Below are 12,990 nucleotides of genomic sequence, written 5' to 3'. Positions count from 1 at the left end.
GTCATGGTTATTGTCTGTTTTAATAAACAAAATAAAACTTATCATGCCTCTGGTTTGTATTTTACGTATTTTTAGTAAGCATTTAAAATTTTCACACTGATTTTTTTTTAATATAATTGCATAGGTTTTAAAAAGAATACTTGCTGTGAGCATTTTTGAAAACATAGTAAGGACTGTGAGAGATATTAAAGGATAAAATGCATTAAAACGTAAATATAAAGATAAACAAATGTTTACACTATCCCTAATTACTTACTCCAGCAACATGTAAAAGTTTGGCATTTGAAATAGACTGTATTTCCAAAATCCAGTGAACTGTAAACCAAATAGACATCTTAAGCTTATAAATATATAGAGACTTTGGTTGATTTAAACGTATTTTTCAAAGTCAGTTTAATTAGTTATTACTGCTACAGCATGTACATGAAATCTGCAATCACTATGTGATCCTAAGGCAGACCTATACCGAATGGTCACTCAAGGGCAGAGATAAGAGTGCTGATGTATTTTTTTAAGATGCCAATGAATTGGACAACTTGCTTCTGACAATAATTGCTTTAAAGACCCTTTAGCAAATATCAGCAGAATTGGTTTGTAACTTACCATGTCTTTCACTTTGAACATGGCCCCTACAGGTTTTTGCACATGTCAGGATATCTACAAACACAATTTGTTACAGGTTGACTATCCATGAAAAACATTTCCTTTACTGTCTAAAACCTGAATAATTACTTTTTCCAAACTACACAATCTTAGTTTTCCTATCGTGCACTGAAGATTAAAATCAAATGTCTTCGGCACATTGCTTTCTTGTTTTGCTCTCCAAATGAAACACCTTTTGAGACCATTTAAATAAACTGCAAAAACAGAAGGTTGCAAATATAGCTCTTAGAAATTGTAGAAGTCAGTTAATTAAGATTTATTGCAAAGGTTCCTTATTCTGAAAGTCAAAGTTTTAACTCTATAATCTTATTTATCCAACTACAGTCGGAATAATCAAGGAATGTTTCTCATAACTACATCTAAGTGGTTCTAAGTGATTTCAAACTTTTTTTTTTTACATTTGTTTAATTATAAAGAGAGCAAACAATTAAGCCAGGTTTGTTTAATGTGGTTTTCTTAGTATTTCTTAAATATGAGAAAAAATATATATACATAGTCAACTACATGAAAGAAAAGGCAAACCGATGCCAATTTATTTCATCTCTATCTTCATGTTCCACAATATGCACACATAGAGTAGGAAAAAAAATCAATCGTCTATATTTTTTGGTCTCTAATATTTTTTCCATACTCATGTAAGTATGAACTCATGAGCAATGTTATTAGTCTGACTTTTTTTTCCTATGTGTGGTCCTGGAAAAATTCCAGCACCTTCTGATAGGTGGTTGCTTCTTTAAATTGTTGCAGCTGTTTGCAGACGCCCATTCATTCATCCAAATTTTAGATGAACTCTTCAGCTCCTTCTCCAAATTCTGTTGTACTTCTATGATACGCTATCTTATACACAATCAGTCTCTAATTCCTCCATTAACCAACGTGTGCTTGGTTCCTTCCACTCAGAATTAGTTCCCTTATTCCAGTCTCATTTTACTTAATCACTTCTATTCATCCCCCAGAGCAGAACTGAATTCAAATGTTGTTTCCTCAGTAAGATGGCCCCACACCTTATCCTCCCGATTTGGAGGATATATGCTTTCAGAGCACCATAGGCTTCTCCTTAGCAGTACTGACTACAGTATTAACTACAGGTTTGTAAATTACCTGCTTATTATCTGCCTCCCACCAGACTTTAAAGTACAAAAAGGCTCACTCACTATCATATACAAGGAATACACTAAAAATATGTTAAATAAAATCAAAGTTTATGAATAACACATCACACTTCTGTTTTTGTGTAAAAACACACAGGCTTCCGCTTTAAGAGGAAAATCTCCTTAGCTCATTTTTTACCACAAGGCACAGCCAATATGTAACCTACAGATAAGAAGGTAAACCATTTTACTGTTGTCCTCTCAGTCTAATGAAATCATAATGTCTTAAGAGATAACTTTTGCAATTGTCTCTTAAATAGTTAGAAGAGAATTTCCAAAGACACTCCAACGTGGAGCAATGGCAAATTATTTCCTCTATTTGAAGCAATACAATTATTTTAATTAAGGCTGGAACAAAGTGGCATCAGTTGAAAGTTTATTCTGAAACATTCAGTTTCTATAAATTCTTTTTAAATTCAATACTACACTCTGATTCCTTTGGATACAGAAGGAATATCTGATAGATCCACAGATTGAATTAGTTCATAAAATTACCTTTACCTGGAGTATTTGCATTTTCACAGATGTGATTCTTTAACTTCAGAATTTCAGGCACAACAAGAGGGGGACTTCTTGGTATCAAAATTATAACATGGAGGTAGATGTTCATATTTAAGGTCAATCATAATATTTTATTAGTATACATGTGACAATATTTTAGTTGGTTTAGGACCCTTATGTACTTTCAAATAAAATATATTTTGATTCTTTTTTAAATATTTATATCTAAAACAAAATCTAATTAAATTAACAATCATCATTTCTTAATGTTCAACAAAGATAAATAATTGGAATAGATTGTTTAAAGATATTATTCTTCCAGAATATGTGGTTTCAGTACATGGATTCCATCTGTTATTTCATGTTTGACACATATCTTTTTTCCATATAGCAACATACTTTTAATAAACTATCCCATTTTAAAGTGAAAAACAACTTATATTTTATCTTTTTGATATGCAGAGATCTGAACTAAATATACTCTTTTGTAATCCTAGAATGAAAGGCTGCTGTATGTATGAAATTATGCAAGCATATTTATATATTTATTTTATTTAAAGTGACATATTGATTTTGTCCTGAAATTAAATTTTTTCCCTATAGCTAAAAATTGTTGTACTAGATTGTATTTTTTGATAATGTAGTGGCAATAAAAATCCTTAGAAATCATTTGCTAAAGCAAAGAGGAACAGAAAACCCTTTTCTGCTTTATGTTGAAGGTATATTTGACAAGATTTTGTTGTTACTAAAGAGGAAAAGAAAAGAGAAAACAGAAATTCTATTTTGAATAACCATAAAGCAAATTATATGATGTGGAAATATTTGCTAAATGAAGAGGAAAATTACATAGTAAATACAAAGACTATGAGTGTACCATATTATATGGCTTTATTTATTAGAGGTATTTCTGAAGATTATCAGCTAAGTGAATTTACGTATAATATTTTGGAACACTAAGAAATTGATATTGGTCCAATCCACAGGGCGTGTGTGTTTGTGTGTGTGTGTGTGTGTGTGTGTGTGTGTGTGTGTATGACATTTATCATGTACCTGTCAATTTATCACGTACCTATATAGCATCAGTTAACTATCACCATGATCAAGATATACAACCATCATTACAGTACTCTCTCCTACTGCTTCATAGCCACACTGCCCTCCTTCAAACCCCTAAGCCCTGGCAACCACTAATCTGTTTTCCATATATATAATTATATTATATCAAACATATAATATGAGCGGAATCATACAGAATGCATCCTTTTGAAATAGGCTTTTCACTCTGTAAAGTGCCATTGAGGTTTATTCAAGTTGTGTGTCAATACTTCATTCATTTTTATTTCTGAGTATTATTCCAATACATTCAAATCAATGTATTTTATTTTAAATATCACCATATGCTGCCTTCGTGTATATTATGCTGAACTGTCTTTCTACACATTCGTATGTTGAGGTCACAACCCCTAGGACCTCAGAATGATACTGCATTTAGAAATGGAGTCTTTAAAGAACAATCAAGGTAAAATGGGATCATATGCATGGGTCCTAATTCAATGTGACTCATGTCCTTATAAGAAGAGAAGATGAGGATATTAGATACAAAGAGGACAGACCATATGAAGACAAGGAAAAAGACGGCCACCTACCAACCAAGGACATAGGCCTCAGAATAAAATCAACACTTGCTGACAACTTGATTCTTCTAGCCAGCAAAGCTATGAGAAAATAAATTGTCTGTTGTTTACGCCAGACAACCTGTCTTATTTGTTATGGCTGCCTTAGCAACAAATGCAGTGTATAAGAATAGTTTTACCTTTATAAATTTGTCTCATATGTGTTCATTTATAATACTTTCTGCTATAAGGCAGTAACTTGTGTGCTCATATAATTTATGAACACTTCTCAAAAGGGGTTTTTAAAAATCTCTTAAGCGTTTCCTGTTTCCTGCTCTGCAATATAATTATGTTATGGTGGAATTAAAGAGAGTCTATACTTATAAAAATCATAGGAGTGTTTGCGCCTGACCATATTGTAGCAAAAATCTATGATGTTATAAAGAGAACATTTAACTGAATTCATCAGATTTCTGAACAGCTTAACTACTTTTCACAGACTTCACATAGATTATGGCATTTGAACACATTTCTAAATTTTTCTGCTATTTAGAGTGGATCACAATTAAATATGTTGGCTGGAATGCTTTTATAATATAGACAGGAATTATAATTTAGAAATTATTACTATTTGCTTTGTGACATGCAAAAGGGATGGCAGCCTACGTGGGGCAATTGAAATTCAATTCATTTAATAACATTTTATTGATTTCTGAATTCTATTGGTGAGTAATATGGACTTACTCATTAAGATATGTTGTTACATGAGTATATAAGAAACATGAGTACATAATCATTAGAGGGAAGCATTTCATCTTATTAGTCATACTACTGAGAAGTAATATAAAAACATCTTTCTGAAGTTTAGGAAAGAACAACAACCAGAAAATTACCTCTGCAGTGTATAACGTATATGACTGCATTGCACCTGCAGTGAATACAGGCCCCTGAGGGATACTACGCTTCAAAAGAAATTATGGGTCTGTTTTGAGAGAACAGCAGTGGAACTTACCGTCCTGATCCGTGGTCACCGTGATAGCTGTGAATGGCTTGGGAGAAAAACTCAACTCAGAAACTCCATTCATTGCTTCTATTTCAAAGGTGTAATTCACGTGAGACACAAAGTCAAGTACTATCACGGAATTGTTGATCAGGCCTGTATGTCTTGGGATGAAGCGGAGTCCTCCACCACAGTCCTCACACTGGCTGGTGTCTAAGCCACATTTCTTACAGATTACACTGTATGTGAGATCTTTTCTCCCTCCTGTGTCACTTGGTGGGCTCCATTCCAAAATAAGGGCTGTTTCATTGATGTTAAAAACCACATTCCTAGGAGCTGAAGGTGGCCCTAGAGAAAAGCAATTAAAAAACATATGTACATGTATAGGACAATGAATTATGGTGTTAAATTGAAAACGTCATTCATAAACACCTGTTGGTCTTTATGTTTGTTTGAATTCTTTTTCTAATGGCATCTATAATGATCATATGGTTAAAATAGTTCATTAAGTCTAGCAAGGAAGGAGTATTGAGGAATAAAGATGATCTATACCTTAAATTTTTGGAGTATGAAATTCAATATTTAATATAAAAATCAGCGTATCTTAAAACATATGGTAATTATACTTTTTAAACTAGACTAAAATATATATCAAAAATTATTTTAAATTATGATAGCTTTAATTATATCTTATTAATTATATCACCATTTTCAAAATTTGAAAAAAATTACAAAACACACTGTGGTTTTTCAGTCTTCTTAGTATAATTGGTATATAGATAAAATCCCCATTCATTGCTTCTGAAAATCACTAAGAATCTGTTTCCCAAAAGTTAAGAATAAATGACCATAAAGTTAGGGTGAACAGACAATTTGGAAAAAAGGAAAAAGAAATGAAAATTAAAAGGCAACAAAAAGCCTTTTCTTAAGTCTTTGTCAATTTGATGAGATAAAAGCATTATATGGAAGGGTTAAAAAGGGGCCACAGACAAGAAATGATGGCAAGACTTTCATTTAGATTAAGTTTACTAAACACAAGTAAGTGTGTCCTTAAAAGCAAGCATGGCCCTAAGAGGCCCACGCAATTCTTTTATTTGTCATAAAGACCTCAAAAGCCAAGTCAGTTCTAAGGAGGGAATGAGCATCTTCTCAGTTTTTCCACAAAGATCACACGGCATAGAGTACTTGGTAGCTTACTTTAATTCTTCCAGCCTTTCCTTAAAATTGTGTGAATAATCTTATATACTTATTTGAGTCCTTCAAGCCTCAGTTTCATTATGTTCACTGAACAAATATCACCTGAATGGTCTTCTAGGTGGCAGACACTGCGCTAAGTACTATATGTGAAAAAACACAGAATCCACATTGCTGTGATTATACTTACGAGAGATATTTAGAGAAATAATATATTGTATAAATGACTGGTCAAACAACATTCATACCATATTTTAGAAGGCTTCATTTAAAAAACTCTAAACCAATTCTCTAACTTTTGTTACCAAGAAAATGTGTTTTGAGAGTGGAAAGGAATGTCTCCCCAACATTCGCTCCTAGAAATAAATTCAAGTTTTGATAAAATCTCCTTTTGGATTTCAAACTAAAGCCATTCATTCATTAAATATTTCATTTAGTGCCTATTATATGGCAGATACTCTACTAGATCTTGGGCTTTCAGAGATAAAACATGGTAGACATTATTTCTGCTTTCTTATTTACATTTTAGTAGAGTGGCTAGATACATTTAAACAGATGAATAAAATTCAAATCATAATGAGTACAATTACAAAAATTAGGACCGGTGCTGAAATAAAATCAATCAGGTGGACCCCTGTTTTAGGTAACATTCTGAGAAAGCCTTGTAGAGGTGGCGAGAATGTGTGGAGGGGTGGAAAGAATATTAGGAACAGAAAGTCTGCCTTCTTGTCAAGAAAGATCCTGAAATAAGCATGAAACTGTCAGAAAGTCACTGTGGCTAGACTGCAGAGGGAAATGCATGAAGCAAGAGGACTGCTAGGCTCATTGGGATGAGTCTGGATAGTTTTCTTTTTTTTTCCTTTATATATATGTATTTTATTGCACTTTAGGTTCTGGAGTACATGTGCAGAACATGCAGGATTGTTGCATAGGTACACACATGGCCATGTGGTTTGTTGCCTCCATCCCCCCACCACCTATATCTGGCATTTCTCCCTAGTTATCTCTCCCCAATTCCCTACCCCCCACTGTCTCTCCCCTAGTTCCCCCCAACAGGCCCCAGTGTGTGATGCTCTCCTCCCTGTGTCCACGTGTTCTTACTGTTCAACACCCACCTATGAGTGAGAACATGCGGTGTTTGATTTTCTGTTCTTGTGTCAGTTTGCTGAGAATGATGGTTTCCAGATTCATCCATGTCCCAACAAAGGACACAAACTCATTATTTTTTATGGTTGCATAATATTCCATGGTATATATGTGCCACATTTTCCTTGTCCAATCTATCATCAATGGGCATTTGGGTTGGTTCCAGGTCTTTGCTATTGTAAACGGCGCCACAGTGTTCTATGTACAACAGGAATGGACCTCAGCTAAGCTACCTATAGGTACATCACCTAGAAATGCAATGAATCATTTTTCTAAAAGGTCGCCTAGTGCCATCCTTTATGCCATGTCATGTTTCACAGGGTTTACAGAAGCGTGTACCTTCAGAAAGGCAAATGTGAAGGGGATTATAAACTAGAGAACAGAGATAAATGTAACTTTTTACCTCCAACCTAGACTTATGCCTAGCAGAAAGATTCATTATCATTATCATAATAATGTTTTCCTACAGAATGACATATTCATATTGTTGGTCTTTTATTTATAATGGAAAACATGAATTATTATTCACTTATATTTTCATGCTAGGAAGAATGTTATCAATTATGTTATGGGAGTCGACAAGTATATAACTGTCCGCCTGGAGATACTTAAAAAAAAAAAAAAAAGAAGGCTGACACCCTTCTTACTCAAGGGCCCTCATACCAATTTGCGTGACGATTAAATAGCTTTTTAATTGCTGTTAAATTATGCCAGCTAAACTGTGATTTCATGCAAATATTAAGCTGTAATGACATGCAGTGAATCATTTACTGAGATTTAGAACTTGGAACAAAGAGAGACTATTAATTCTAATCCTCAGATTCAACTAAATTGGGTGTCACTGGGCTTTTATGAATGTGGCCTGATCGCTTTGTTATCATTTATAAATTATACAAACATTATGTGACACGTTGAAAAAACAACGTGGCAGCAATAACACTTTGGGAGACATCTGTATTGAAAACTTTCAGGTATTTCCTTATGTTGTTTTGTGTCTTTAAAAGAAACAAATAATTCACACAGAAAGAAAACAATCTCCAATCCTCACCCTCCAGACTGACTTTATAAGAAAAGGGCAATTATTCCGATTTGAAACTAGTTGTTTTTCAAGTCCATCATATAATAAATTTTACCTAAAAACTACAACTTCATTTCTATTAGTTGTGTTACAATTTTATGTTCCACTAGTTGTTTTTTAACTAGAAAACACTTTTCTTTTGCTTTGATTTGAAGGTTCACTTTATAATTTCAAAGAATAAAGGAATACTGTTCTACCAGTAAAACTTATGAGATGCTTGTAATGAGGCTCTCTCTTCCCTTACCAGAAAAACATCTGTCCCGGTAGGCTCAATCTTCCCCTCAGAGTAGCAGAGATCAGGTGTGCTGTAATTTTTGTTTTGTTTTATCTCATTGAAGTTCTTAATGTAAATTGTTTTTAAACATAACTGTGTTTCTTAAAATATGTCCTACACAATACTTCTAGTCCCATGAAGCATCACACAAAAATCAGTTCGTTGTTCAAATAAGACTCTTGGTGAACTGATGCTGAAACAAAAGTAATACTATTTGCTTCACTTTGTTGAATCCAACATTTCCCAAAAGTTTGTTCACAGAATCTTATTTTCCAAGGACCATCTAGAGGAATACTAGCATTTGGCAGAACATACTTAAATAAAGGCTGACACAGAAGAAGAAAAAGCTAAAGGGCCATATTTCGGTTGTTGCATCAACTGGTACAGATTTATGTTTCACGTTTATAATCGTAAAAATACGTTAACTCATAAACAAACGGGGATTTTTCATATGGACTAAGAGTGACTGTTCACCCAGTAAGTCCATAGCTAATTTTAGTTTGCAGAGGTACTTTTTAAAATCTTAAGAATAATAAAAATTTCATCTAACTACCTGAAGATACCAAGTCATGAAAGACGACTGCCTATTAAGCTATATTTAATCAATTCTTAAGTTGCTGCCTTTGTTAATTTAATGACTGCCAAGAATGTAGTAGTATGGTTTATTAACAGGAAATACATTTATTCATATTTCTGACTTTAAAAATGAGAGAAAAATAGTTCTATCCTAATCTGTGTCAAAGGCAAGATTAAAAGAACACTCTGAACCATTTAAAGATGCCTAGATAAATGTTTTTACGTATCGGTAATTGTAGAATTAAGAAAAACAAGTACATAGGTAGAGATAAAAAAGCATATCCCCAGACATTAATATTGTGCTAAAAATATAAGTTGTCAGCAATATATATAGACAAAATTTTAAACTATAAAAGTCATTTCATCCTTTGAATCTTCACTATTGATTTGATCTTTAATCTACATCCATATAGTTAATCTGATATCCTTCCTATATAAACATTAAAAAATGTATTTAATAGGAGCACCTGTGAAAGAATTTTGTATTTTCTTTCTCTAAATCACTTCTTGCTCTATCTATAGGTTTTGTTTCTTAAATATTTTCTATTTGGAAATGAATGACAATCATAAAATTGGAGCTCCACCTCAGCACAGGAAGGAACCATCTGAGTCTATTCAGATGAAGAAATGAGGTTCAGAAAAGTACATTAATCACATAAAGTTTATGCAGTTCATTAATGGTAGAATTATACCTACTATTTATCTGTTTAGATTTTTAAAAACTCTATTACATCATATTCAGCCTATAGATAGAAAATCTGACAAATAAATATCAAAATGTGCAGTTGGCCCTTGAACAGCATGGATTTTGAAGTGCATGGGCCTACTTATATTTTCAATAAAAGTTGAACCAAGTATGCTTGCTTCTCCTGCCTGCCCTTTCACCTCCTTCACTTTTTCTGCCTCTGCCGCCCTGAGACAGAAAGAGCAAACCCCCTTTCTCTCCTCATCCTCAGCTTACTCAACCCGAAGACAATGAGGGGGAAGACCTTCACCGTGATCCACTTTCACTTAATAGTAAATACATTTTATCTTTCTTTATGATTTTATTAATAACACTTTCTTTTCTCTTGCTTACTTACTTTATTGTGATAATATAAAATGTAATACATATAACATACAAAATGCATTAATAAACTGTTTATATTCTCATTAGACTTTTTGGTCAACAGTAGGCTATTTGTAGTTAAGTTAGGGATGAGCCAAAAGTTAGATGCAGATTTGCAACCACAAGTGGGGAGTGGACTGGTACCCCTTACCCCTATGTTGTTCAAGGGTCCACTGTATTTTATATAGTTTTTTTGTTTTCAAAGTATTGTCAAATACACATTTTCAAAATGTACAAATTAGTGACTGATTATTGCCTTCCTATAAAAGACTCCATTAAATAATGCTCTTAGAGGGTTTAAATTATTAAACAATTGAAACTTAAGTTTTCAAAGTAAATATTACTCAAAATTCAGGAGCATGCACACTTTAAATATTTCGCATTCCATACAGCAAAATGGATTGCTTCTGATTCTCTTCAATATGTTTGCACATACTTTCAGTAATTAAATTGATGTCTAAAACAAAACTTGTTATGCATTAATGTTTTCACAGTCCCAGCAATCAGGACTTAAATAACTTTTAGAAGCCATTTTATTTTAAAAATTAATAGTTCAAGAAAACAAAAAAATGTAATAGACCAAAGACCATTCATTTCCAGAATAAAACCTAAGTGTCTCACCTTTGCGTACAACTGTCTTCTTACCAGGCCCCAGTGCATTCCTGAGTCTCCTGCTCCCTTTTGCTGCATCTCAGTGCCTTTGTACATACGGTTCCTAAATTGCCTTTACCTCCTTTTGCTCTTTGAAAATTTCCTGCTCATCCTTCACATTCTGATTTAGTTGTTACCTCCTTTGTGACAACTCCTTGCTATCTTGTGTCAGAACTGATCACTTTTATACCTTGTAAGCAGGTATTGAAAAAAATATAGCTAACTTTAAGGGGTGTACCTAATATTTCACATGACTTATTTAACTCAGTCATCACAATAACCCTGAAAGTGGTTATTAACGTCCCCATTTTATAGAAGAGATGATTTACATTTAGCAAATAATGTACATACTACACTGAAGTATTTGTGTTCATAGGCACAACTCTGCTAATCCAGCTTGAACTAAAGGTAACATGTTTTAACTAAAGAAATAAATGCAATGTATGGTTTTCTGCAACTCTCTAAGAATTATATTTCACATGCAACAAATTTTGACAAGTATTGGAAAGCATATAATTCAAGGTTGTAATTTTTGTAAGACCCTAGTGTTACACTTTAAACACAGATCTACATTATATGAAAATTGTCTGAAGTAGAAGGGAATGTTTACATTATGAAAACTGAGATTAACTAAAAAAGACCTATAAGAGAACAGGGTACTACCATCTCTTTACCCATTCCGAGAGAATAAAAATTTCTCAAAATACAGTTCTCTAGACACTTGAAAGCCTGAAAAGTAAACATTTGAATCCTTAAGTTTCTATGCCATAAAGCATGTACATAATTTTAGCTTGGGAAATTTGCAAAACGGTAGCTATCAACTATCCTTATCAATGCAGGAAGAAAACCTCAATATTAGCCCATAGAATAACTAATTGTAATAATTACATAAATGTATTATAGATATGCAGATCAACAGTAAAACTAAACATAATCACATGCATGAAAAAGAGAACACTTAAATACGAATAAAACGAGGACCTGGCCTTAGATTTTTTCAGTTAAACATTATCCAGTTTCCCTAATACCATGAAAAAAATCATGCATACCTACATATGCCCCTTTCAATGGTTGAGTCAATTACTTTTAGACAAGCATCCATTAGGGATGGAAAAGAGAAATATGAAGAGTCCAAGCACTTTCATAATTTCAGAGGCAGAAGCAAAACAATGAATGAATAAATTCAAGCAAATTCATAAACTTTTTTCAAAATGCCTAACATTGTAGTAATAATTATGGATGTTCTGTTTCAAATTATGGATGATTCTTGGTAATGGTCGGTTTTGTACAAACAGACGACAATGAGTGGGACAATTCTTTGTGAGTTCCAACTGTAGAGGTCAGGAATAAAGTCATACTGGGAACAAGTGGTAACTCGATTCTCCAGCGTCGGCAGAATGGCCACCTAATGATTCTTCTTATAGAGAAAACTCTCCCAGATTATTTGATAAAAGAACCTCTGCTGAAATAAAAATTAAAGTATCTATGTTTAGGCAACTCCATCAAACTCAAGTGGTATCTATCAGTAATCTATAATTAGGGAAACTGGTATTCATCACATATAGGGGTCTATTCAGTAGTGTAAGAGTCATTTTCATTTTAAAAATATAGCATTGCAATATACAGAGTAAATATTTAAAGTTATTTTTTATAGTAAGTCAAGTCTAAAATATAACAGCTTGCTTGAGGTAAAAAAAAAAAAAAATCTTTCATTGCAATTTCTTCCTTTCTAGGCTCTGCAAAATTGTGAATGCTGCATTTTCTGTACAATGAGTCACCTAAACAATCAGCTGTACTTTTGAATTTCGGTTGTGAGATGGAAAGGCAAGGGCGCCAGAATTGTTTCTTCATGCAAAACTTACATTTAAAAATAAGAGCGGAAAAAAAGTAAAGAGATGATGGGGGAAGAGGAGATAACAAACAGAACAGGGATACGTGGATTGTGCGTATCTGAGCACACCAGGAGCGGCGATGTGGCTAAGGCAGCTGAGCAGGGGAAAGAGCGCCTCTCAACGCCACCTCAACCAGTATTTGC

General features: G+C 33.3%; 1 protein-coding gene across 3 annotated transcripts in view; it reads right to left on the bottom strand.

Moving 5' to 3' along the window:
* EPHA6 (EPH receptor A6) overlaps window positions 1–12,990 on the bottom strand; it is a 980,105-nt gene that overhangs the window by 508,961 nt on the left and 458,154 nt on the right. For all 3 annotated transcript variants that reach the window (XM_017546189.2, XM_037744876.1, XM_017546191.2), the window contains exon 5: window positions 4,941–5,276. In XM_017546189.2, coding sequence (XP_017401678.1) covers window positions 4,941–5,276 — 336 coding nt within the window. The remainder of the gene's footprint in view (window positions 1–4,940; window positions 5,277–12,990) is intronic.

The sequence above is a fragment of the Cebus imitator genome, unplaced genomic scaffold (genome assembly GCF_001604975.1).
Source record: "Cebus imitator isolate Cc_AM_T3 unplaced genomic scaffold, Cebus_imitator-1.0 Scaffold188, whole genome shotgun sequence".
Lineage (NCBI taxonomy): Eukaryota > Metazoa > Chordata > Mammalia > Primates > Cebidae > Cebus > Cebus imitator.
This window is presented reverse-complemented; position numbering and strand designations above follow the sequence as displayed.